A 25,586-nucleotide genomic window follows, 5' to 3' on the forward strand; every position below is an offset into this window, starting at 1 on the left:
GTGCCAGCCATACACAACCAGACATACATGTTACATTTGCTGCAATAAAATATACACTCCACAGTCCCAAAAATGTGTTTATTTCTATTGATGATTAAATTGCCAGGGGCAAATGTTTAGTCAACAACTGCTTGCTATTCTGGTCCTCTCAGATCCTTTGGGAGTTTATTGGTTGTGCCTATCACCTCTTGCTTAACATTCAAGCTGCAGGTGAAGGGTTGCACAGAGCCAATGTCCATGTTTTTTTTTGTTTTTTTTTCCACTGGACTGGAAATGCTGATATTTCCATCGGTGACCAAAAACGACGTTCTAATGTACGTTCTTATTTATTCCTCTTACCAGAGTTTATATATGCACTGGCTGTACATGCACACACAGAGTATACAGACATGCCGTCTGCTTTGACTGCAGCTATGTGTTCCCCTAGTGAGTCAGAAAGATGGATCTGCATTTGAGGGGCTTGTAGTTAAGAAGACTGGAGCATAAAGCACACCCAAGCTATCTCTCCTTCTCTCTCTCTCTCTCTCTCTGTGGTGAGCTGCCAGCCCCAGAACAGTGACAAATTCGATACCAAGCCCCATCTTTCACTGTACCATTTGGTTGACAGAAAAGGGCTCAGGAGGGAGAGGGAGGAGAGAGTCAAACGAGTTAGGAGATGACTGCTTGAGCTGAAGACAAAGAGAATGAGAAACCTTATTGTTGCCAAGCAAATGGATGATGTAGGTGAAGTATATAAAATTACTGTGTGGGTGGGGATTAATTTGTATTACCATAAGACACAACTATAGTTTGAAACTATTGTAGTGGTGACATTTTGGGACGGTGACGATTCAGCCTGAGCCTCAATTTATGGCACACCTTAGAAAGGTTGCTTGAGAGTTAAGATTAGGGTAAATCTTCAATGCAATGTAAAATAATGTCTGCTTGATGTCCTTAAATGTAATCTGTGAATGTGTATGTGTGTTAAATGACTAGATTGTACCAACAGTGTTGTATTTCATATCTTAAGTTTGCATGGCAACAAACAGGGAATGTAACTGATGTTTTCAGGAGATGAAAACATCTTAATTAAATACCAGAAAGCAATATCAGTTGACATTTTAATTTCTACAGATACATCACGTGTCTGATATTACTGCACAGTTGAGAATTAGAACCATAGCGAATCAAAATGTAATCTGCATACGCATTTGACACAATGAGACAAAAACAAGATAATATGAATCGTTTTAGAGTGGTGACCCAGTGGTCAAGTAAAGATCAACTTTACAATTATTACAAAAAATCAAAATGGTGCCTTGACAACAGTTTTAGACTCTCGACTTAGGCTTATGTATGATGTGCCATTTTTGCCAGCCACACTTTAAAAGGCACTGAGCCTGCTTTCTTATTCACAGTGAGGAAAACTAAAAAGGTTGACTGCTTCTGTGACTATGTTTAAGCAGAACTGGTTATGGAACAGTCTCTGTCACACTTGTACCACCACACCAACCTAACAGACAAAGGGAATGAGGGAGAAAGATGGAGCTACTCTGCCTCACATTCCTTTGATTACTGGGTGTGGTGCTGTTTAGTCCATTTGTCAACTTGGATTTACAGTGCAGAATGGACCACTCTTCTTTATCAGACAGAGAGGGAGGTTTAGTGTACTGGGCATGCTCCCTTGAGCACTGGGTTAGGTGGAGGGGAGAATGCTGGAGCCAGGACTACTGAGTCTTAAATTACAACTGGCCACATGGGACTTAGGAAGGTCGAAAATGAGAATGAGGGAGAGAGCTGTAATAAACCTGACGAAAAAAAAGAAAAAAAAGAAGAGAGAAGCGACACACGCACTCACGCGAGAACACTCGCATTAGAAGAAAAAGAAGAGGAAGTGAAAAGGAAAATGAAGTGGAAAGTATTGAAAAAGACAAGGGGGAGGTTCTTCCACAAGACATTGTAGTTGGGCCCCCGTTCACAACCAAACCATGCCCTCTCAATTTCATGCTCAGCAGCCCACAAGCAAAGAGGCAGTTAGTGTCAATGGCAGGATGTGAGTGCAAGGTTAGTGTCGGGAGAGAACCAGATAACCAGGAACTGCTTGTACATTATAAAATGACCTATAAAAGAAACTTGTTGCAGCTGAATCCCAGATCAAATCAGTCCTCATCAAGTGTCCTCACTTGCCAGAAACATTGTGATATTCATGCAGTGAATATATTGATGCCATTAATTGACTGTCTACTAGTAACTACTATTACTGCCCCCATACTAGTCACCCTATGTCATCTAAATTGGTATTTCATTGCAGAATGCCCACAAGCAGCAATTAATTTCCTTACTAGTGACTTAAGAAGCTCTCCGTCCATTCTTATCCACCTCATTCCAAGTGAATTCAACACCCAAACATTATGTCCCATAATATTTCAGATACTTAAGTATGCTTTCACATAAATGCCCAGATTTTATAAGATGGATTTTATTACTATAGTGTTTTCCCTGTTATGCCGTGACTGTTTCATTGCTACAGGATGATAAAAAGACAGTCTGTCTTATCTTACCTGGGTGGCCATCTTGCCATAGTCTACCCAGCGCAGGGTTGCAAAGTTTGTGGACTCTGCGCAGTTGAAACCATGGTTGAAGCCGGCATGATAGCCATAAGGAAATGTGACTACAAACTCCCCTTCATTCTGAGTTACCTGTCGAAAGAGAGAAAGAGGGGGGAAAAAAAGTTTAATTTCAATTCCAACTAGCCTTGAAGGGTAAAGAAAATCCTTGGGTCCACTGCTTCATGTCCAATAATGACAACTAAGAATCTCATAAACTAACTGACTAAATAAACAATAATTAGATCTCTCATCAAGGACACCATTAATCTCCATTTTAATTGGCTTGGGAGACAACACTTGCATCTCAAGTTTTCAAATTGGCACTTAATGTGCTGCGTAACCTCTCCATCACTGTATATTTTATTATTATTATTTTTGCACATCTTAAAAAAGATTCTAATTTAGACATGACACATTTCCTCCTACATTCACCTACATGAAATGACCAATTCTCTGTTAATTACCAGTGCTTGTCTGATCCAAGGAAGAAACTATTGGATTTTGGTGGTCATCCAGATATGGATCCACAGTCAGGATATTTTCTAATAATATTTTGGTACTTTCACTAGTTAAGCTATTTTCTCATTTATGAGTTACAGTTACAAATGTTTCAAGAATTTCAAATGCATTTCACAAACTTTACAGTTGCCATTACGGATTTTCATTGTACAGGGAGTTCAACTTCGCAGTAACAACTTTTCTCCAAACTTTTCCAACTCGTGAACAAAATGAATTCAACCTAACACATGACTGCTGCTCAGGGTTGAGTGTTTCCTCATGAGCTCAGCATTACTCTGAGAATGTTTAAAAATGTGAACACAAGTTAATCACAATCTTTTCTGAATGCAGAACCTTAAGCCCATCCATGACTGTGGATCTCTACTTCTTTGTGAAGCCTGGATTCCAGCAACCAAGAGATACATTACAGACAAGTCTGACAAGGTGACAGACATAGTGGGAGGGGAACAGAAAAACGAGCTGAGAGCGTGATATAAACTTCAGCTAAAGGCAGTGGTTTACATATCAAAAAAAATCCTTTTTAGCTCTGGTAGAGACACAAGACGGCAGTTTTATTTTTATACATGAATAGAAAGAGATACTGTAGGTGTGTTACAAGTAACATGTTCGCTGCGTTAATGATTTCCTGAAGGGGGAGTAAGAAAGGCAAATGGGATGGGGGGGTACCCTCTGTTGAGAGTAGAAAACTTTGTATGCCTGCTCTCTTGCCAGTTTCCCTCTTCAAACTTTATATAGCCTGCTGAGCATGATAAACAAAAACAGCAAATTAGTTTCCTATGGCAGGCACATAAGATTATTACTCATAGAGTATCATAGCTATGTCATCCAACAGTTGTCCCGTTTGCGTCAAAGCTGAGCCACTTCCTTTGTGTTGAAAACAAGCCAATTATATTTCAGTGAATTACACAAGACCCACTTATGGTACCAGCAAACAGCAGGTATGGAGTGTGTTTCAATCGTTGTATAATCAAACTTCTTCTAATTTTATGCTTCTTCTGTTATGTATTAAAAATGTTCAAATAACTCTGAGTCAAAGTGGGGAAAACACTTTAAGATTATCAGGGCTCTACCTTAGTGTAAACATCATGACCATAATCTAATACTGAGTTTAGTAAAAACATAGAGTCTTCCAACTATAGACTAATTTAGCACCCACCCTGTCAAAAGGAATGCTGTATTTTTTAAGGATGGATGGCGATATCAACGTCATCTTGTGGCGAAGGAAGGCGTCACAGCCTTGGGAACTGCCAGGGAAGAATCCTGCAGAGGGTCACAGTACAAATGTAAAATTGAGAAAATTTCACTGACACTGATGAGAGAGGAAAACACCAAAAAACTACAAAGATTCATGTTGTAATTTATGTACGAAATAATCTGCTAATATTTTAAATCAAACAAACTGTGTGCTTCAAACTGCAGCATGGGTTCCTAAAAAACCCTCAACGATGTTTATTTTTTCCTAGTTCCTTAATCTCCTCAGATTGTGATGAACAGCTCTGAGGTTTCAGTCAGTATTGGAAAGGCACAGCATTAAAGACATGCATAGCATTAAAAAGACATTAAATACAGATATACTATGTGATATAGACGTTATAGATGCAGCAATTACTGTGGGCATTATCAGGGATCAGGGCTTAGTAATGCACTTTGGAATAACACCTTTTTCCCCGGACTCAACAATGATACAACAATTGTAGCAACAAAATACAAGAAACTGGTTACCAGATGAATAATCACTACAGTTCATGTTTCTAATAAAAGAAAAAAGCTTGATGAATTACCAAGAATGTAATAAATAATTTGTTTTCAGTAAGAATGACATAGTGCTTCCTGATTAATAATTGTTAATCCCACAACTAGGAAAATGTCATCTGGCTATCCACATAAATGCATTTATTGAGTGTAGCATAATCACATTACCCCAGTGCATGTTATTGCATTGTTTGTGTACCTCCATGTTGTACTTCTGGATACATTTGATGGAACACATTACTGCTCAAAATCAGCATAAAAAAAATATCATCCCATTGATGTGCAACCACAGAGAAGATCTTGCCTGAAGATGATCTGCTTTCCTCTAAACAATTGTGTACTTTCATTTTATGTAAGAAGCAGCAGTGCTGCCATTTTATGTTTTAAAAGTTAGTCCAAAAACAACACAATGAGATATAAAACTACAGTCTTATGGGGATGGTTCTGTCCCCAAGGTCACTAAAAGGAAATGCATGCATTCTACTTTTTGAGACCATTCACACGGTGCAGCTGACAACTGTGTGACTGCAACTACAACAGTTTTTAATGTGCAAACGCTGCTCATTCTTAGCAACTTTACCCTTTTTTTTAGAAAACAAACCTCCTCCTGAAAACACAGACTACTTTATGATCATTTTATATCCCGCCCCAACTGTCTCACTCTAAAGGGAATCACTTCTGCTGCGGCAGACTGAGAAACTCAGATAGCCTCTGCATAATCAAAGCGTTTCTCCTCCATCATTTACTGTCTCTCTTAACTGTCTGTACCCGTCTGTGACTCGGGAGGGGGGGGGGGGTCACGCAAGCATCCACCCAGTTAAAGTTTAATGTGACTGACAGTATAATCGGTACCCATTTCATCCTTCATTTTCACTGCATTGTTTCAGCCTCTGTTCTACTCTACAAAGCAAGAGAGGCAGAGAGGGCTCCTATTCTCTCATCGCCTGCCTGCTTGTTGGAGCTGATAAAGGTGAATAATGTGCCGTCACAGCCTGGGTATTAATCCCCATTAAAATGCAGCTGGCTCACTGAGCCCTCTGCAGGGTAATACTAACTTAAAGGCATTATTCCCTCCTTTAGAGTTTCAAAATGTTGTCCCTACTAACAACCATTCTAAAAAAGTTTGGAATACTGTCTAAAAAATAAATAAATATATATATATATATATATATATATATATATAATAAATAAGGAGCAATAAGAGCAACAGCTGTCGCTGGGTCAGATGTTTGGAGAGGAGCTTTCATGTAACAAGACAATTGTCACAGCAACATTAAACATTCCTACTACACTCATAACTGTCTTTTTAGGAACTCGACAAACAGTTGGCTGCATGCCCTCATGATAGCTTTGATAGGTCAGTGGGTGCTTATTAAATAAGGTTGGCAGTGCTTTCCTCCCACTGCCAGTTGCTAAGATAAAAGGAGAGGGAAGGCTGACTGTGATGGAGAGCTGGGCACTGACATGAAAAATGACAACAGATGTCTACTGCGTGTATTTTAAGAGTGACATTTGTGAGCATTTCATCAACATCTAGGATCAACCCAATCATGTCTATCATATTAGAAATCCTCATCAGTGTGACAAAAAAAAATAGACCTTAGACATAAGAAATACTACGTATGCTAACTTACTTAATACTTCAATCATACATTTTACTGTTATAATTATATCTTCTAAATTACCTGCTGTATAATTAAGCTACAGAATAAACATAAGCTTCACTGAATATGAAAGGATGAACATTGAACAATATTTGAAAGCAGTGACCGCACATCTGACAAAGAATCAGAGGCAGATGTTTATCGTAGTGGAATTTTAGAAAATTAGCCATATGCTGAGTTAAATCTGGAGATATTTTACAGTTTAATTTTCAAGGGAAGCCTGGTTGATGAAACATATTAACTGTCAGCAGTGCAGCCTCCTTGCCCGAAGTTTAACTAAGATAAACTCTGATTTAGCTGGTAAATATCACCTGGACTGTGCCATGCTCGTTTTTTGTTTTTTTTCTTGTCAGGTATTCTTCTCTGACTCGTTTGTGTATTACATATTTCACCCACTTGAATATAACATAAAGATAGCAGGTGACAGGCAATGCATTGTGATTATTGATTTGCTCTCAGCTCTTTACACCCACAAGGACAAGTGATGTGTCTATTTAATGTAGTATGGATTGAACAACTCTTCCTCACCATTCCATGTCTCCTAGCTCACTTCGGACAACATGCAATACACAAGATGATGTTCAGTGATCAAAACGGGTAGCGAGCATGGGTGGAAGAAAGGAAGCGCAGAGATGCAAGGAGACGTGTTATGTCAGAGAAAGGGGATAGATGTTTGATGAAACACCGAAGGCAGAAGGTGTCAAAATGATTTGAGTGTGGCTGGGGACACATTATTATGTCCAAACCTGAACGGGCACGAGAGATTATTGACCGAACCCGACCTGAACCTGCCAGGCAACCGTATGTTTCTGTCCGAGCCCAAACCAAATCAGACATGCATTCTGTATTTATTTTTGTTGGAGCCTGACACAGTTAGAGTGAGCTGAAGCGTACACCGACTGTCACTGTTACGCAGGTGGTTGTAACCTTTATTCATGGTGACGGAAAAGGAGCAAGAGGGAAAAAGTGTGGTGTTTCTGTGTGCGGGTGCGTGTGTGTGCGTGTGTGTGTGATCTATTGGCATCTGTGTGTGCGCTGCATCACTATAGGAAATGAATGAAAAGTTGTCATTTCTTCCAGGAGGAAGCAACTACTAGCCCCACGATGAACGCACCCACTGATAACCACTGATAACCATTTACATTATCCAACCATCGTGGTGCAAAGTTTAGCATCCCCCGTGAATGCCTTCAATAACTTTAACAGAGACACTTGATCAATTACTTATCAATTTACGTAATGCTTAAGAAAATGAAAAGGTATGGTTTGACACATTCATTTAAACTAGTTTTGATGTATTTGATTGTCAAAATCTACAACTCGCTGTGTTGTTGTTTTACGCAGCAGTAGCAGCAGCCATTGCTTGCTCCTCAACAGCATTGATAATCGACCAACTCAAACGCCAAAGCACAGATTTCTAAGTTTCCTCCTCTTAGTGCTGAACAGATATTTGATGCTGCTGAACTCAGCTCAGCCAGCCTGTGCTCCAAATTTGACATATGACATGAATTGACTGCACACATTAAGTGCTTCAAGCTGTTCATCTTTTTCATGCTCCATTTTAGATTTTTATACCCACTGAAAAAGCAGAATATAGCAGTTTTCATTCCACTGAATACAAACAAAACATTTTTCTCACAGTGTTTCCTTAATGTTTGTTGCGAGGCCCACTGTGTCAGCTCGACAAGAAACTGCAGAAAGGTTGTTTATTGTAAAGCGTTCTTACCAGTGCTGTGCAAGCTGTGAATAAGACATGGTGCAACTGAGAGCTGCCACTTTTCTTTCTATGCTCCAGTGGAAAATGGAATCGGTAAGTGTGTTTGGGATGTCTGCTAGGGTTTATTCTGTGCATGTGTTAAGTGTCTACTATGTGTATGGTTTCAGTGTTTGGATGGGTACAATATAAAAAAGCAAACAATAACTACAATTTTAAACAGAAAAATCCTCACCTTGTGCCAGCCTCTCTAGCCTCTTGCCTTGTTCGGGTGAAATTGAATACCTGCATAAGAAAAAAAAAGGGGGGGGTGTTAATCATTTTATAAAGGTTGACATTAGGAAGACACCTTATTCTTTGACCTGCTAAAACTAATTTTCTAAATCTTCCTCTTTCAATTATCTAGTCACTTATATAACATGCTCTATTTTCTCTCATGCAACTTCTAAAAGCATTCAATCACAGAAAAGACTTACTAGGCAACACTCATAAAGTTATTCTCACAAAGGTGGAGGCAAAACAACAACAGCATATCTTGAGCAAGATATATGCAAGTTTTGAATCATCACAACCACAATCCAAATCATCAAGAAAAAAAGAAGAACATGGCCAGTAACACAGCAAAGAGATGACGAGTGATGCAGCACTGGCACAATCCACAGACATACTGCCAAGTATATGTTGCTTGCTGGCTTTATGTAACAATATTCTTTTCACTGAGGTAAATAAAAAAGAAATTAGTTTAAAAAGGACTACAGCAAAATTCCATTATCAACATTTGTAGACTGAACATAGCTCAAGAATTAAAGCTGACAAAGTATGACACAGAAAGCTGCTCCTCAGCCTTGTCTCAGTGTTTCTAAGAAGCTATAATTTGAAGTAAAAGGAAACAGGGAGGTTGGTGGAAAAGATAAAATGACAGATGAAGGGCAGGACTAGGTAAAATCACTGTTTTGGGAGTGCTGGGTTATTTTATAGCCCTCAGCACTTAACATTTTAAGATATGAAATCACCCAAGCTGTACACCTCATCACCCTGCCCAATTTTTCATGCCACACACACACACCAATCACTATTCTCGTCAATGTTTGCAATGAGGGAGGTAGTAATTTATGTATTTTCTTCAAAAAAAAATATTCCGATGTGAGATTTGCTGCCAGATTGCTTTGATCTGTTAACTGATTTTGATCTACACCAGCTTTTTTCAATTACTGCTTTTTATATGGAAAATTACCATTTGACAAGCGACATGATACCAAGAAAGCAAAGTGTTTGCCCTTAAAAATATTAAGGGAGCATATTTGGGTCCATATCATAACATCAAATTTCAGATGTGACATTTAAGAACCAAATGTATAAAATACAGAGAGGGAGGGAGCATGCAAAGCTAAACTCTCATCCGTTCATTTGTGAAGTTATTACAATGTTTTTATAACTGCAATTATTTCCTCTGAGTGGCTTAAGCCTCCAGAGAGATAAAGCAATGAACTCTAGGTGGAAAGAAAGCCTGTACTTCTCCTTTGTTACTCAAGCTACAACAAACAGAAGGGGAGCATTATAAAGACTGAGTGATGTGAGGGGCAACAACACATGGGGGGGACAGGGGCTGACAGAGAAAGAGAAAATAATAAACAAAAGACAAAAATGACTCCAGACATGGGAGCCAAGACATGGAGCCACACTGCCCCCTGTAGTTGTAACATTAGAACTTCACAGAGGTGGTGCATTTTTCAATGTTTTATTATTATTATAGTCTGGATTTACACAGCTATCCAACATCAGAGGCGCTTAACCAAGGTCCTTAATGCAATTTGGGAGCACAGAAGTGACAAGGACCACATGTATTTAAATTCAGGTTGTAAATGGTCTATTTTACGGAGTTAATATACAGTTAATTATCCTCTGTGCATTTGCTGCAGTTGTAAGATCGTTATTTTAATTGATGTGGTTTACTCTTGAAGATAATGGGTAATGACTCATACAATTAAATGGATACGGTTATGAGTTGTAATTGGTTTTGTGGCTCTAAAACAAATGACAACAGATATGTGAGCTGGGGGTCCACTTTATTGGCAAGGGATAAATGTAATATAAGAATACATAATATAGTTAATTAATAATGTAATTACTCATATCGTTATACTTGAACCTATATTTTAGTCTCTCACTAACACAACACTGCATTGTCGTCTGTCAAATTGTGTGGTCATTTGGATTGGAATGGTGTAACTTTTTAGGAAATAGAAGGACAAACAGGTTTCACCAGTAACTGTAGCTAGGCTTCCACTGTGAGGGTTTAAGGGTAGGTCCCAATAAACTTGACACCACGTACAGTACATGTTTCCTATAGGATGTGCTCCAATATGGTTGAATTTTACTGTATGGTCATTATAGCATTGCAGAAACAACAAGCAAATGGTTGAAGACAGACTGTCACCTAGTGGTCAGGGGTTGAAGGACAACAAAGAAAAAAGATCATGAATAAAAAAATTAAAATTTTGATCATAACATTATATTGCAGTTTTAGCAACATTTTTCATCATACTGTGCACACAACCACCGCCGCACCATACACCCTTCATCATTATTTTTCTGCTTTTTTTTCTATACTGTTTTGCTACCCAAAGCATCAAAGTACTTTGAGAGTATTTCATTTATATTAAAAGAACTTGTTTACAGTTGTTGTGTGAACAATTCTATTGACTATGGGGAGTTAAACGAGATGGGCTTTAAGTAGCGTATGATATAGTGGTTGTGTTTAGCTAGTCTAAACATGCCATGGTGCTGATCTATTATCGCCTTTTTTAGACTACAAAAAGGTACATATCCTAAAAGGCTCAAGCATTACTTTAAAGGTGCTTTGCCCAGGGGGAAATCACATCACAGAGTTTCCTGTGTAAATATGCACAAATCTCAGTGCAGCCTGTTCCACAAAACATCCCTCAGACGATCCCTTTCATCCCAGCATCAAACTAAACAACTCCTCCTGTTCCTGCCCTCCTAAGACCACAGTTGCCATAGCAGCAACATGTCTGTCACTCTGGCAGCAGAAAGAAAGAAAAACACTAAACAAAACGAACGGCTTGAAATAATCTCAGAGGAAGGGTAGGATTTATCTATAGTGAGAGTTCCTAGTATCTGGACAGTATGATGAGACGCAGAGTGTGTGTTACTGTTTTTAACATTTGCAGACATGTTAAATATGTGCACATTCTTATTTAGTGTTTTACAGTTCAACGTTATTTCTATCAAGCCTGCTGCAGTAAAAAAATATCTGAGGTTTTGCCTGTTAAACTTTTTACTGATTAAAACCTTCACTGCAAACTGGTCACAATTGTCTTGTGAATACATTCCACCCAGTTCACAGATGCAAGGTGTATTTCATGATTTACAGATTTGAAATTGGACTGGAATTCAATGTTCTAGTAAATGTTAGGGTATTAAAATCTAGAGGGTTTGCCTCTATATTACGCTCTTATGACAAAATAATGGCGAATATTTACGTACCGCAACAATCTCTGATTCAGACCCCCTAACACACACAACAAACTAAAATCATCTCATAAATGTCTGTTTTCCTCTATTATTTGAACAGTGTACAGCTCCTGGCAGCAGATCTCAGAGTGATTTTCTAAAACCCAAGTAGACTAACTGTTGGGAGCTGTAATGGTGTCATCAATTACTACAAAATCTAACGAACATCTCACCCATCGCCCACTACAACTACTCAACAACTCATCTGATGCCATACACACATCTTAAATTCTCCATTTAGCAAATGTAAAATAAAATATTTGTGCCACAGAATTTTGAAGGGGAAAAAAGTCAAACAACTGCCTGCCCAGTGGTGCAACTTCACCACGAAATCAAGTCCATCATTCACAGGGCTCTAGTGCTGGACTATGGTGAGGCCAGCCAAACAAAACCATCAAACAAGAATGGTTCAAATTCAGAGGCTCTGTTCTACAGAGGAGGCTGAGGCCTGATGGACTCATGAAAAATTCCTCCATTCCCTGAAGTTACAGCTGGGTTACACTTCCAAATATCCCTTTAAATTCTCTTTCGTCAGCCTCTCCCAACCTTCCCCTCACATCTTCAGAGAAGAATCTTTCATCTGACAGCAGATCTGCAGATGTGTGCTGGGGAAGATGGGTGATTGACAAGGTTTCAGCAATAAAAATAAACACAAAGAGAATGACGGAAGGATAACAACAGAGAAAAGGTGATTGACTGCTTGAGCTGGATTTCTTTACACACACACACCTGTTATTACCCCACAACACACAAATATGAAAGTGAAAATGATTCAAAATAAGACAATCAGTCAAAGACAGAGAAGAGTGAAAACAATAATAATTCGGGAATTAATTACTCTTAAATCACAGGGTCTACTATGAGAATAATCTAAATGGAGAAAGAAAGCAATTCATGCTTGGAATGAATGAACTGATGTGTTGGCAATCTTCACACTGATTAAGGTATGTTCCTGCAGCAAGTGTGGCCTATAAATAACAGGTTACAATTTAGACAACTTGTCAATTTAATAGCAGGAAATAAACTGCAGGTTAGTCAATGTAGAGTTTAAAATTAGATTCTTAAAAAAGACAAATACTTGACTGCATCTTTAAGGGCAGCACACAATAGTTTACCAACTGTGCACCTCAAAACACCTATACTGATGGTGTCTTCTACTCAGAATCAAGTGGACATCACTGAAGTGCTACCTTTAAAATTAAGAACATAAGAGGTAAGTTCTTTGCTGGCAGAGTTGCGGATTCAAATCACTGTCTCGAGTCAAGTCCACAAAAGTCAACATGTCAGCTACATATCTCTATTTCCTGTCAACATTGGTACTTTTTGCAAAGGTTCCAAACTAAATATTTTAAACTTTCAAGAGAAAAATGTTCTCTGAATCTTCTGTAAAGAGAGCCCTTGATTTTAGCATTGCACTACCATCACGTCATTGAACCTCCATTCTACATCAAACTGATGCAGAGAAAACAGATACTGTTTTTCAATTGCACATATTCTTCTTCCTTAATGTGACACCTACATGACCCAGAACAGAACCAAAAACTCAACAGCTCATTAGATATTGGTATGATGTTTCGCATTTGTTAATGTAGCCTTAAATTACTAGATTTTAATGGAAAAAACTGAGGTTATATATGCTTCTTTGACACTTTTTTCAAAACTTCCAAGCCACAATTTTTTTTCAAACTTGTAAATTATGGACTCAACTGTCATACTACCTTTTTCCACCTCAAGGTCAAAGAACAGAATGAAAAAGGCTTAATATCAGTGCCCTTTACATGCTCACATCCACAAACTTACTGACGTTAGTCAAGAAACTGTCTGGTACATTCCTGATTGAAACTATTCAACTAAAATGTCAGGTCGACACGTCGGGGAACAAGAGAGTTACGCCAAATTTGCACTATATCAGTTAAACATTTAACTAGATTGGGGTTTCGATACCAACTGTGGTCAGGCTGCCATTACTGTTTTCTGTAACATGGCACTCCCACTGATACATTAAAACTAAATAAATCAAAAAAGTGAAAATAACAGCTTGATGATTTTTTTTACCTACACACAGAATGTGTGTTGGCATCAAGTTACATATCCAACCTGAGATGTGTGAAAACAGGACAGGTAGATGGTTGTTATGAGTTTATATCAGAGAGTAGGAGTTGGATCACACACACACACACACACACACACACACACACACACACACCAAACAAACACTATATCAGGAGGAGGAAAGGTGTTAAGGAAGCATACTGTGACAACAAGGTAGAAAAGTGAAGGAACAATCAGTGTGGGGAAGCTCAGTAACAGAAACACAATGACATATACTGCAAAGAGCATGTGTGCACAAACGCATACAGTTGAAGACTTAGTTAATAATGTAATCTGAATACTAAGGGAGTGGGTTAGCTCTGCTCACTGCCTGCAGCATCAGAGATCTACAACATTGAGGGAAAGAAGGGAAAACATACACAAACTCTCTCTCTCTCTCTCTCACACAAACACACACACACACAAAATCAAGTGGCAGAAAAGAAAAAAACAGACAAGTATCAGGAACCTCCAGAGATGATTGCCAGAAAGAAAAAAGTAAAAGTGTTATGAAGCATGCACAAAATGGAAAGCCAGTGGGCAAAATGACTGCTGAAATCCCTATAGTGTAACTACACTGGTACACTGTTTTCAAATGAAACCTCAAATTCAGTATATGTGCTGTTTTTTTGATTGTGTAGAAATGTACTGCACAAAATAAAGAGAAAAACCTTTGCAACAAAACCCCAAAATGAAGAAAAACATAGCTGAAGTCTAGAATGTTCACAAAGCATTAGTTATCATACCTAGTATTGCACAGACAACACCTCTATAGAATTGCACACTACTTTTCAGTTCTAAGACGCGAGCCTGAAGCATGTAGTTGGCAAGTTGTCAATCAGAATATCCAAAGTGAAGTTTGACTTCACTTAGACTGTTTTAGATCACAGACATACATGGGTTTGGGACCCAATTATTTGGCATACGGATGAGTAGTTGAAAGGAAGCCAATATCATTAATACATTAAACCCTCCCTGGGCCAATTGTTGATTTGAATCAATAAAGAAATGTATGATACGAATGAAGCTCAGACCTGGGCCCATATGTATGGAGAAAGATTTGAGTCAAATGGGAAACAAATTTCGGCTGTTTGTATCCACTTTTTTCACATCGTCAGTCCCGCACAGATACACAAATGCAGTCTGTGTTTGAAAGAACAGGAGGAAACTGTCTGAAAATAGGGACATCTGGGCTGTCTGTGAATTCATGTAGAAGAACTGACAAAATAGCTCATCCAATACAAAGCGAACATTTGTAAGTATTTTTCACAAGAGGATGATGCTCTAACTGGCATTTCATTCTAATTTCTGAAAATCTGCTCTTTTCTGCGGTCAACCATAGCACTGACAAAAATGGCATATGACAAGTAGCTATATTACATGCTTTTGGCAGTTAAAACTTTTAAATGATGAATGGCATGATAATGTTGTGTCCATAAAGCATCAGGAAAGTTTAAAAAATAAAAAGTGACCAACCAGGATTTGGACTGTCCAAAATGCAGGTAGTTGATGCTGTAGAGGTCCATGTCCTCAGTGTGCCAGGCAAATGTGGTCTTCCACATGCCAAAATACAGATATGGAGTATTGACGCCCTCAATAACGATGCCACACTCCTGCTCCACCATATCCAACAGTGTGTTGAGACGGCTAATGTTCCACTCTTGAATGTCCTGGATAAAACAATATGCATTTTTATGAAGTGTGCACATTAGTCCCACCAGATGGTGCTGTAGTCGAGCCAAAATAATCTTCCCTAGCAGATACTGGCATCAGGTAATAAAAACATAATATTTAAAGCAGCTTGTATTATGGAAATATTTTTTCCAATAAACAATTATCACATATCAGTCCATTTAAATTACGATCATTATAGCTAATAAACTACTCACATGGTATACTTTGGATCATGTTATCCTTTAAAAATATTAAACATACTGAGTGAGTAGTGGTTAATAGATTAGATCATGATGTCCAGCAAAGTAAATTATGGGCACTCATGCCATCTCACCTCATCATAGATGGAGCCACTGACATCTGCACCGTATATGGGTGACACAAATGTCAGGTTTTTCCAGTATTTCCTCTCAAGGTCATCAAAGTCTTTGTGGCGAGGTGTGCAGTACCTAAAAACAAGAACCACTGTAATGTCCGCAGAAAGTATGGAAATTGCCCTTTGGCTACAACATCACCATCAACACCATTGCTTGTAGGTTAGGTGTACTGACTGTACACACAACCCTCATATGGCGGACTGAAATTACTTATTCATACCGACATCCATAGTTTTTGCTTAAGAAAAAAAAGATGATGCAAGATATTAGGAAACCATGCAACATTGCATACTTATTTATCACATTTTTATGTGCAAACGGTCTATACGGGAAGCTCAGTGTGAAAGGAAGTGATAATGGGTAAGAGGAGTGAAGCTGACGGTGTTCGTGTGAGAAAGAGACGGGACAAATTAATTACTATTTTATTTTCTTTTTAGCTGCACAGTATAGGGGCTTATAACAGCTCGGTTATATTATTAGAACTTTAATGTCATGTAAAATAAAGTCTGTCCCCACATGCACGGTGTGCGTCTCACAGATACAGCATCTGCTGCATCACCGCCATGTTACCCGACTCATGGAGGATGAGCGACAGTGCGTTACATGCGCTGATATTTGAGCTGCTCGTCTGTGATTTCCACGTCGATTCATTATCCTTTTTTTGGAATGAAAATACAGCTGTAACAAAATCGCACCAACTCACTTTTTGCTGTTGGCCAGCTTGCGGTACTCGCTCACAGTCATTGACTTCTTCTGGATGTTGTATTGGGTAAACAGACCAGACTGACCGGTCACCACCTGCATGATAGGAGCTGGAATCACCATGTCCTCGATGGTGTCGTAGCATCTCCTCGGCTTCCAGCCCTCTGGGGGAATCACCTGTTAAAATGGAACAAATGGTTTACATTACAGCAGTAAACAGACAATCAAAGTGAAAGTTTAACAGTTAACTCCTGCCACATCAAGGTAATAGGTACTCAATAAATGCAACACCTGTGCAACAGCGTTCTATTTAATTTTCCTGTTGACAAAACACTTATTAATTGATTATCAATCTATATTTCTTTAGCTGAACATGACATTATCAACATAAAAATCAAATGAAAATGTCAAACATTTGTTACTGTCATCTTCTAGAGAAGTGTAATTGTTATCATTACTTGTGCAGAGCTTGTTCAATACATGGTTGTTACCTCATTAAAAATTCAATATGTTATTTTAAATAAACTTAAATCTACTCTAGCTAAATATCTAAATACTCTTTAGAAGACATACTACAAGTTCAAGAGTTGCAGCGTGCATTTGGGTATATTTACCTAACCATTGCAATCCATGATAATTTAACACGGTTGTATCCTCTGGGGCTGGGGCCTCAATACATGTGTGTGCAAGGCGTGATGGCTGCATCTTGCACACCTCTGTTGTTTACACAGAGAATGTATCTGCTGCTCTATTTTACATAGGGTTTGCCTTTGAAGTTGCTATAAATTATATACTTTTAAACGTGGTCCTACTCAATTAAAATACAAATACAAATACATCACAATGAATACTTCACAATAAAAGCCTTGATGAAAAGTGAATGGTACAGAAATGGGCTCAGAGGGTGTTGTGTTTGTACCATATTTGACAGGTACAGACATTGATACTGTGGTCAAGTACTACTACTACTACTACTACTACTACTACTACAACTACAACAAAAAACAATGTTGATTTCTCCATTCAGTTAAATAAAAATACACCGACATGCAAACAATGACAATCACTTTAGCTAAAATTGGCAGTGCAAAAAAGGTGTAAATGAACAGTAACTCCTGTTAATCTTCTGTGTAGTATAAGACCATGTGTAACATATGTGAATACTATACAGTACATGTGTGAGTGTGCACTGTCCTCACCTTTGCAACACCAGCACGGTGAGCTCCTTGGGACTCCATGTAGGCTATGTATTTTGCGAAGTCTTTGAACTCTTCCATAGTGGGCCGAAAGGTCATAATCTTGCAGCTTGGGTTCTTGGCAGTGGCTGGTGGTGGTGGTGGCAGCAGAGGGGCTGGGGGAAGCTCAGAACCAGGAACAAGTCCTGCAGCCACATCTGAGTCTGCAGGCTGAGCTGCATCGAGATCTGGAGCAACACTGCATTCTGAGGTCACCGCTGTCTGAAGGGATTCAGCTAATCCTGGATGCTGGCTAGATAACTGGTCTCGAGCTGCACTTGGGCTGAGAGCCGGAGGTGCAGGGTCTGGTGAAGAGGCTAGGGCAGGGGGAGGAGCTGACACCGTGTCCATAGGGATCTCGGTAGCCATTTGGTCAGTGAAGTTTTGCAGGTGAACCTGGAAGTGAGAGCAAGGGAAATCAGAGCTTATTCAGTATTCAGCTTGTTAAAAAATCCCAGGAACCTTTGGCAAGCTCAAAATCTATCCACTGAGATAAGTTTGGGCATTTTTCATAATCTAAACTATTTAAAAGGTATGTGCAGTGCTTTTTTTTAAAATGTGAACATTTGCAACCTCACATAAATTGATATGTTAAGTTCTTTTAGTGAAACATGGTGTGAAATACTTTGGATACAATAGGGCACTTCTTTAATTGCTTTGTTGAAAATATGGTATGAACATTTAATAAATAGATGTATAATGAATAAAAAATAAATGATAATAAGTGGAAACTGATAAGTAATTTATCAAGTGTCTCTGTTTAGTGCAAGGGTAATTAGGTCTAAAGGTCAGTCTGACATTTTATTATACACACAGGTGCTGTTGATAATTCATGCGTGTGACTAGTGTGACTTGTGGGTATCTGTGTGGACGTGTGTGTTCATCATAAGGCTAGTAATTGATTCCTCCTGGATGTACCAATAACTTTTGTCGTTTGCCACTGTGACAGAGCTGACTGCAGGGAGTGCGCACACACACACACACAGAGACACCAATGGAATGCACACGCATCTAGTGCCAACAACACACTGACACACACACGCACCCACACACCACACCTTTCCCATCTCCCTCTCTTCCTCCTTTCCCATCGCAAAAATTAAATGCTTCATCTTACTCCAACTGTGTCCGGCTCCAATAAAAAATATAGAATGTATGTCGGGTTTGGACAAAGGCCACATTCTAGTTCATACTGAGACAACAGGCTTACAACTGACCTATTTATGCAAAGATCAACATTATCTAGGGTTCTGTCTAACTGAAGAAAACAAAACGTCAGCAAAAATTTAAAAGTGCAGGACTTCTCTATTGATTCACTACACAGAGAACAGAAGTGCATAAACTCTATGTGTTGAACATGGATGGGGCATCTCTTAACGTAGCTTTCTCCGCTATTACCCCGCTGTAAACTCCCTCTTCTTCAGCCCAAGTTTCCCTCCATTCCCTTCCATTTGAGCAGTGCTGCTGTGGGGAGACATCAAGTAGTGGCGCCCAGCGAGTGAAACTGGCAGGGACTGTTTACTTTAGAGCACCTTAAATTAATAATTAAAATATCAGTCTCTATTAAGATGTATCGATTATCGTATTGCACAAGGAAGGACGACGATATATCACCAAATCGATTTTTTGACCCACCCTTAGTCTAAGAATTAGGAAGCGACCGAAAGCAAACCAAGAAATAAAAGTCCCTCCAAGGGGCACTTAACTGTATTCATGATCAGTTGAGCTTAACATCGATAGCAACTTCTGTGGTTGTTTCAAGTTACGGCCTTGTGTGCCAGTCTCTTTTTACCAATCAAAATGTCTTTCATCAGTTATGTTTTCTGCATGCTTGTGGTTAAAGATTGAATATAGTTTGGTTCAAGAACAGAAAAGGTGAACCGTCTTAATGAAAAGCAGACCGACACTGAGGAGTAGTAAACTGCAGTGTAATTACTTTATTCTCTTAAAGTATCTAATACACTTAAAAGGGAAAATAGCACACTGGAATCATTGCATTTTCTGAATCTTGCACATGCACCCTTAATAATCCAACTAATGCAAGGTCAACACAACGGACAAGAAACACGACGGTATTAAACAAGTCAGTTTCTCTTTCTCTCTCTCCGTGTGTGTGTAGTTTGTATACAGTTTGTTGAATGGGTGACAAGAATTTCCTCTGCTTAGAGATGAAATTGACCGACAATGACATCAACTTCACTATTAACTAAACAAACTCTATTGATTTCTCAGTAACTGTCTTCAAATAAGTCAACTTTAAATGTTTAAAGAGACAACAGACAATGTGTACCTAGCAGTTCAACATGGATAAATACACAGCAGTTTCAAGAGTTTAGCATCAGACTCATTTAAATGTACATCATTTGCATGGCAAAAACATGCACATGGTTTGCATGGTGTTGAATAGTGAACATTAAAACCATCAACACTTCATCGATTCATTTGTATTTAGCCGTTTCTAATTTATTCCTTATATACACCTGTTGTGCAGCAACACATACTAATGAATGTTTATTCTATCACTGAATTAGTTGTCAAACAATTGATTAATAATTTCAGTGGGTTTTCTGAGACTTCTTCAATGTGACCATGCTCTGGTGTATTTGCCTCTCTTTAGAAGAGTAAACTGAATATGCTTTTGAAAACAAAAAACGATGTCACCAGAAATAACTATTTTCCAATATCACTTCCTGTAAAGAAACCTCTGAACAATTTTGAAACAGTGACCACTGATAGAACTCATGTATAAGCAAAGAGCAGCTTTCTAACAGGGTCTGACAGGCCACATGACCCCCAGCTGTCCAACCACAACAGAAAGGGGCCTGCAAACACCATTTAACTCCATCTGGGCCTGCAGCTAACTTCAATAGTGCATCAGGCTAAAATTGTAGTAAAGTTGGGACTGAAATAATTATACTATTAAACCTCATGTGTTACCCTTACATCGCAACAGGCTTGATGAGAGGGAAATTAGGTTTTTAGTTACTAGAGCTGCAGTTGAAACAGGCTGCTGCGAAAGATGACAATGGATAGGCACCATTAATATTAACAATACGAATTTAAGCAAGGATGAAAGCAACCAAAGACCGTGGCCGAAGCTCATCAAATGAGCAGTGCAGCCCAACAGAGTTGCAAAAACACGCAGAACCATCAACAACAGAGCTACACTTCACTGTGTCCTTATGCAGAGGGGGTTCTTAAGCTAACGCTAGCTAGCTTCTCGCTAGCCCCCTCCATATCTGCAGTAGAAAAAAACAAAACACGGCGACGAAAGAGCAAACACGTTAGGACTAAACGAGAACACGGTCTTTACGATTGAATAAAACAAGATGTGTTTGAGAATCGTTACCTGCTGCGGTGTGGTATCGTGCTCGCCCTTTGATGTTCAATCAGTTTGGTTTCGAGTTGTAAAAATTCTCAGATTCGGTTTTCCTTTAGCATTAGCTAAGAGACTATGTTGGGTCACGCCCACTTCAAGGACCACGCTTTGTGATTGGTTGAAAGATACGGAAGTTGGGATTTGTGGTCATAAAGCCGGGTCATGTGGTTGGTCAATTTCATGATCAACACGCGATTGAACGAATTAAAATAGACGCTCGCGTATCCGCGATGCCCGTCTGTGAAGAATGTGCACGCCCCACACGTACACACTACCGGATGGATTGACTTCGTCAGCCATTAAAGCAATTACATACCGCCAGTGCCAGTAAACACGTTTACGCCAGTATTTTCTGTATATCGAAACCATTCGTCACATTTACCTTAGCGTGTTGGTCGTTTTTTAAGGCGGACAGTTAATATATCTGAAAATATGAGCTATAGCTGTCAGAGCTATATCTGTTCAACCGTGGCTTAACAGACAGTTGTGCTTGAGAGAGTGAGTGGGAATATAAACAAAAAAATATTTAACCCTTTTTATTGAACAATGGAAATTTATTGACACAAAATTTGCACCAAACGTGCAGGCATTTCTAAAAACTACATATCAAAACTAAAACAGACTAAAAATTTTACAATTTTAGAAAATATACATTTCCCCATCTATGCAAATCTTTGTCTCCCCAAAAAAACTCCAAAGTGCTGCCATGTGGTTGGACACTGTCACACACTGCTGTTGAAATTAAATACCAAACATCGTATCTTTTACCAAAAAAAGAAAGCAGTTAAATCATTGATTAAATATTGAATTTCAGGAGCAGTGTGTTCAATTTACTCAGGTTTTTTTTAATAAATGAATGCTTAAGACAAATTAAAACAGCCCCCTCCCACAAATGACCATAAGATTATAAAAGATTAAATGTACACATTTTAATTTTACACAAAAAAGGAAGAAGCGGCAGCTTCTAGACTGATTAGGTTTAAGTATCAGGGACATTGTCTAAAGAGCTAAAGAGACGGGAGTTCTACATTTCACCCAAGGTTAAGCACATTTTCTTTCTTTGGACATTATGAAAGTGAACCTTTTCCAAATGGGAAATCCAATTATATCACTTAAAATTCTAACATGTTAGGTTTCTTAAGTTTCTATCAAATTCATAGAAACTTTTAAACCAACTTTCAGAAAATGTAATCTACGAAAAAAAGGAAAAAAAAAAAAAAGGGACCCAATACACAGGTTTGATGACACCGTTTTCCTAACATGACACTTTCCGTGACTGCTGCACAGGGAAAAATAACTTATCTAGTCCAGTTTATGCTGGTTCGAGAGGTCTCCTACATTTAACCAATCAACTGTAGATTGAAATGCCTCGTTTACCCTACTTTCCGCCTTAATGCAATGTCAAATGTGATCATTCCAGGTCAAAACAAAGTGGCACATTTGTGATTCGTAAGGACAACATGACCATAACAGTGTTGTTTGTCAACTAAACAAACCACATCACGCAGCAGTGTTTGTAAACACAGATTTTTTTTAAAAGTAGAAATCCCCCATACAGAAAAGTACAAGAAAAAAAGAGATACACAAGTCTTCCAGGTCAGATGAATACAAACCAATTAAAATCCTGACTGCATGATAAGAATGAAAAGATTGCCTCAAAACAATGACTAGCCACAGCCAAATTAATATCTGATCGAGATTATAATCCTTTACGAATAAATCTCCAAACTGGTAAATGGCTCAACGTTCTCCTGAGGAGTGCTTAACAGAGAGTTTACTTCATCAGTGATAACATTTGCATTAGTTAATGGAACAGAAGAAAACACGGAGTAAAATCACAGTTGAACATATTAACGGAGTAATGGGACAGGCAGTTAAAGAAATTTTCAATTTATCAGTAACTAACTACAAATCATTGCAGATTCAAGGTGAAAAATGGCAACACTGAAGTCCACAAACATTGTAGTTTTATAGTCATAAAAAATATATTAAAGAGAAACCGATTTTTTATTGAGGTGACTGAAAATTCCCCTTACAGTTACATTGCGTTTCCTCGAAGACCGAGTGAGCAGAGCCAGTGATCATCGCCCGTTGCTGTACCCTGGGAAAAACTGATTAAGAATGTCTTGCAGAGGTTTGTTGACATCCATCGAGTAGTTTTTGCCCAGGTCGTGTCTGCAGGCCGGGCAGGTGTGCACATCTGCTTTGAAGGACCGCTGAAGACATTCCTGGGGTGTATTTAAAAGGCATGTATTTAAATTCAGCAAAGCCACCAAGACATTTAAGATAGCAAATCACTGCCTCAGAAACATCCCTTTAGTGTTTAGGAGTTGTGAAGTGACCCACTGCCTTTATTAATTAGATGCAAATGTATCAAATGCTAATTAATGGAGGGAAAAAAGCCAATTAACGGGGACTCCTTAGTCTATATTGTTGCACCCGTTACATGCTGGAAATCTTGAACGAGTTGGCTCAATAATCGTTTCTTACCCTGCAGACGTTGTGTTGGCAGTCTGTGGTGATGGGCTGAAAGACCACTTCTTGGCAGCAAATGCAGAGGAAAACTTCTTCAACCTTATTCAAAAATTTCTGCAGAAACAAAATATGACACAGTTGAGGAGCTTTTACAACCAAGCTCTGTAATTTCTTTCTAATGCACTGTGCCACACAAACACATACACACTTTAGTAGAGACCCAAAGCAAGTGAACATTACTGTTTGTTTAGAATATAAAAAAGGTAAACACACCTGTATCAAACCACTTATTTAACAAACATGTAGAAAGTGAAATTTTCACCATTTTGTCATGACTTTAATGACATACTTAACACAAATACAGCATGTTCTGTGCCACAACCCTGCCCTCAGGTCTTGACGGTGGTGCCAACCTGCTGTAAGTTGATGTACCATCAAAACAATCTTGGAGTCATTATTTAAAGGTCAAAATCCAATATTGTTTTTATCCAACTTCATAATTCTTGAATTCACAGGTGTATTTCTTTTTTCAAATGTTCTCAGCCACTATTTTCTAAACATACTGTATAATATATAAAGAAGAGAATATCTGCAACCGTTTAACTGGTGTTAAACAGATTTGAAGTTTTAGAATATCATGTTTTGATATTTTTCCACCAATCAAAAACCCTGCAGCTAATTTGACGAGACACAATGAGTCATCCTCACCGGTCCGAGAGACAGTGACTCCATGGCTTCATCCCACAGCTTCTTGTTTAGCTTATCGCTCCTGATGAGGGCCTTCTGCTGCTGAGAAAGCTTGAATACTTCCACTTTGATTTTCTTGGGAGTCTTGGAAGGTGAAGTTTTGGAGGATTCTGACAGAAACCAAGACACACACAATTTCCATTTAGTTTGGGGTTGTAAAATATCAACCTGCACACAGATTATTTCAAGCCAACCAGCAATATTGTTTTCTGAATGCCGTAAAAAAACAAAAAAAAAAAACACTGCAACAAACTGTCTATGAATACTAAAAACAGTGATTTAACCTACCACTGCCCTGAGATTTTCGCTTTCTCTTTGCCTTGTTGGGCGTTGCCGACTCCTCATCCACTTCATTTTTGTTCTCCTTCTCTTTCTGGTAGCCAGCAGGATACTGGAATAACAACATTGGGTCAAAATAAACACAGGTTGACAAGAAGGTATAACATTGACTTTAATAGCTACTAGATTTAACATTAACATTAGAACAGAACCAAGAATCTGTGTGCAGCACTCTGACCTGAGCTAGTCTCTCTCCCTGGGAAAAAAAAATAATCAGAGTGCTATAAAATAATCACCTGCATGGTGAGACCGAGCTTCTTGATGCGTTCCTTGCCATCTCTGGTCCATGGCGCTGGCTCATCATCGTCACGTTTCAGCAGATACCTCCAGACCAAGAAACCAGACTTGCCTTTTGCTGGCCAGTACTTTACCACCTGACAAAAAACAAAAACATATGAAGTCAATTGAAAATGCCCATACCATGTTTAAGGGTTCAATGTGTGGAATAAGTATGCTGTGGAGCACTTTGACAACATAGCACCATACCTTATAAATTCCATCATATCGGTTTCCTTCCTCCGGGCAATATTTGCTGTGCTTGCGACCCTTGCAGCTGCGCACAACTCTGACTGGTTTGCCTGCCTTCCAGCTCTTGGACTCGGCACCGTTTTTGTCATTGACTGGGACATTGCAGTTGAGAGCCACCGCTCTAGTGGGGGGGGGGAGAGAAAAAAAAAAAAATAAAAAATAAAAAAAAAACACAGGACAGGACAATTTAAAAATGCAAAATAAAATGAAGCAAAGCCTGTTGAAGATTCTGTTGAGTTTGTCCTTAAGCATCATACCGGTTCATGTG

General features: G+C 38.8%; 2 protein-coding genes across 3 annotated transcripts in view; both read right to left on the minus strand.

Annotated features, from left to right (window-relative positions):
• Window positions 1-21,328, minus strand: part of kdm4b (lysine (K)-specific demethylase 4B) — a 40,250-nt gene extending 18,922 nt beyond the window's left edge. For both annotated transcript variants that reach the window (XM_058638664.1, XM_058638663.1), the window contains exons 1-8: window positions 21,200-21,328; window positions 17,815-18,246; window positions 16,617-16,792; window positions 15,871-15,985; window positions 15,339-15,532; window positions 8,473-8,522; window positions 4,264-4,367; window positions 2,541-2,678 (exon numbers count right to left, since the gene is read on the minus strand). In XM_058638664.1, coding sequence (XP_058494647.1) covers window positions 2,541-2,678; window positions 4,264-4,367; window positions 8,473-8,522; window positions 15,339-15,532; window positions 15,871-15,985; window positions 16,617-16,792; window positions 17,815-18,219 — 1,182 coding nt within the window. In that variant the 5' untranslated portion in view covers window positions 18,220-18,246; window positions 21,200-21,328. The remainder of the gene's footprint in view (window positions 1-2,540; window positions 2,679-4,263; window positions 4,368-8,472; window positions 8,523-15,338; window positions 15,533-15,870; window positions 15,986-16,616; window positions 16,793-17,814; window positions 18,247-21,199) is intronic.
• Window positions 21,329-21,750: 422 nt separating this feature from the next.
• The window catches only part of uhrf1 (ubiquitin-like with PHD and ring finger domains 1), a 12,888-nt gene continuing 9,052 nt past the window's right edge, over window positions 21,751-25,586 (minus strand). The window contains exons 11-17 of the mRNA XM_058639130.1: window positions 25,576-25,586; window positions 25,277-25,439; window positions 25,027-25,164; window positions 24,740-24,842; window positions 24,413-24,561; window positions 23,720-23,818; window positions 21,751-23,457 (exon numbers count right to left, since the gene is read on the minus strand). The exon at window positions 25,576-25,586 is cut by the window's right edge and continues 96 nt beyond it. Coding sequence (XP_058495113.1) covers window positions 23,311-23,457; window positions 23,720-23,818; window positions 24,413-24,561; window positions 24,740-24,842; window positions 25,027-25,164; window positions 25,277-25,439; window positions 25,576-25,586 — 810 coding nt within the window. The 3' untranslated portion in view covers window positions 21,751-23,310. The remainder of the gene's footprint in view (window positions 23,458-23,719; window positions 23,819-24,412; window positions 24,562-24,739; window positions 24,843-25,026; window positions 25,165-25,276; window positions 25,440-25,575) is intronic.

This window comes from Solea solea, chromosome 9 (genome assembly GCF_958295425.1).
Source record: "Solea solea chromosome 9, fSolSol10.1, whole genome shotgun sequence".
NCBI lineage: Eukaryota > Metazoa > Chordata > Actinopteri > Pleuronectiformes > Soleidae > Solea > Solea solea.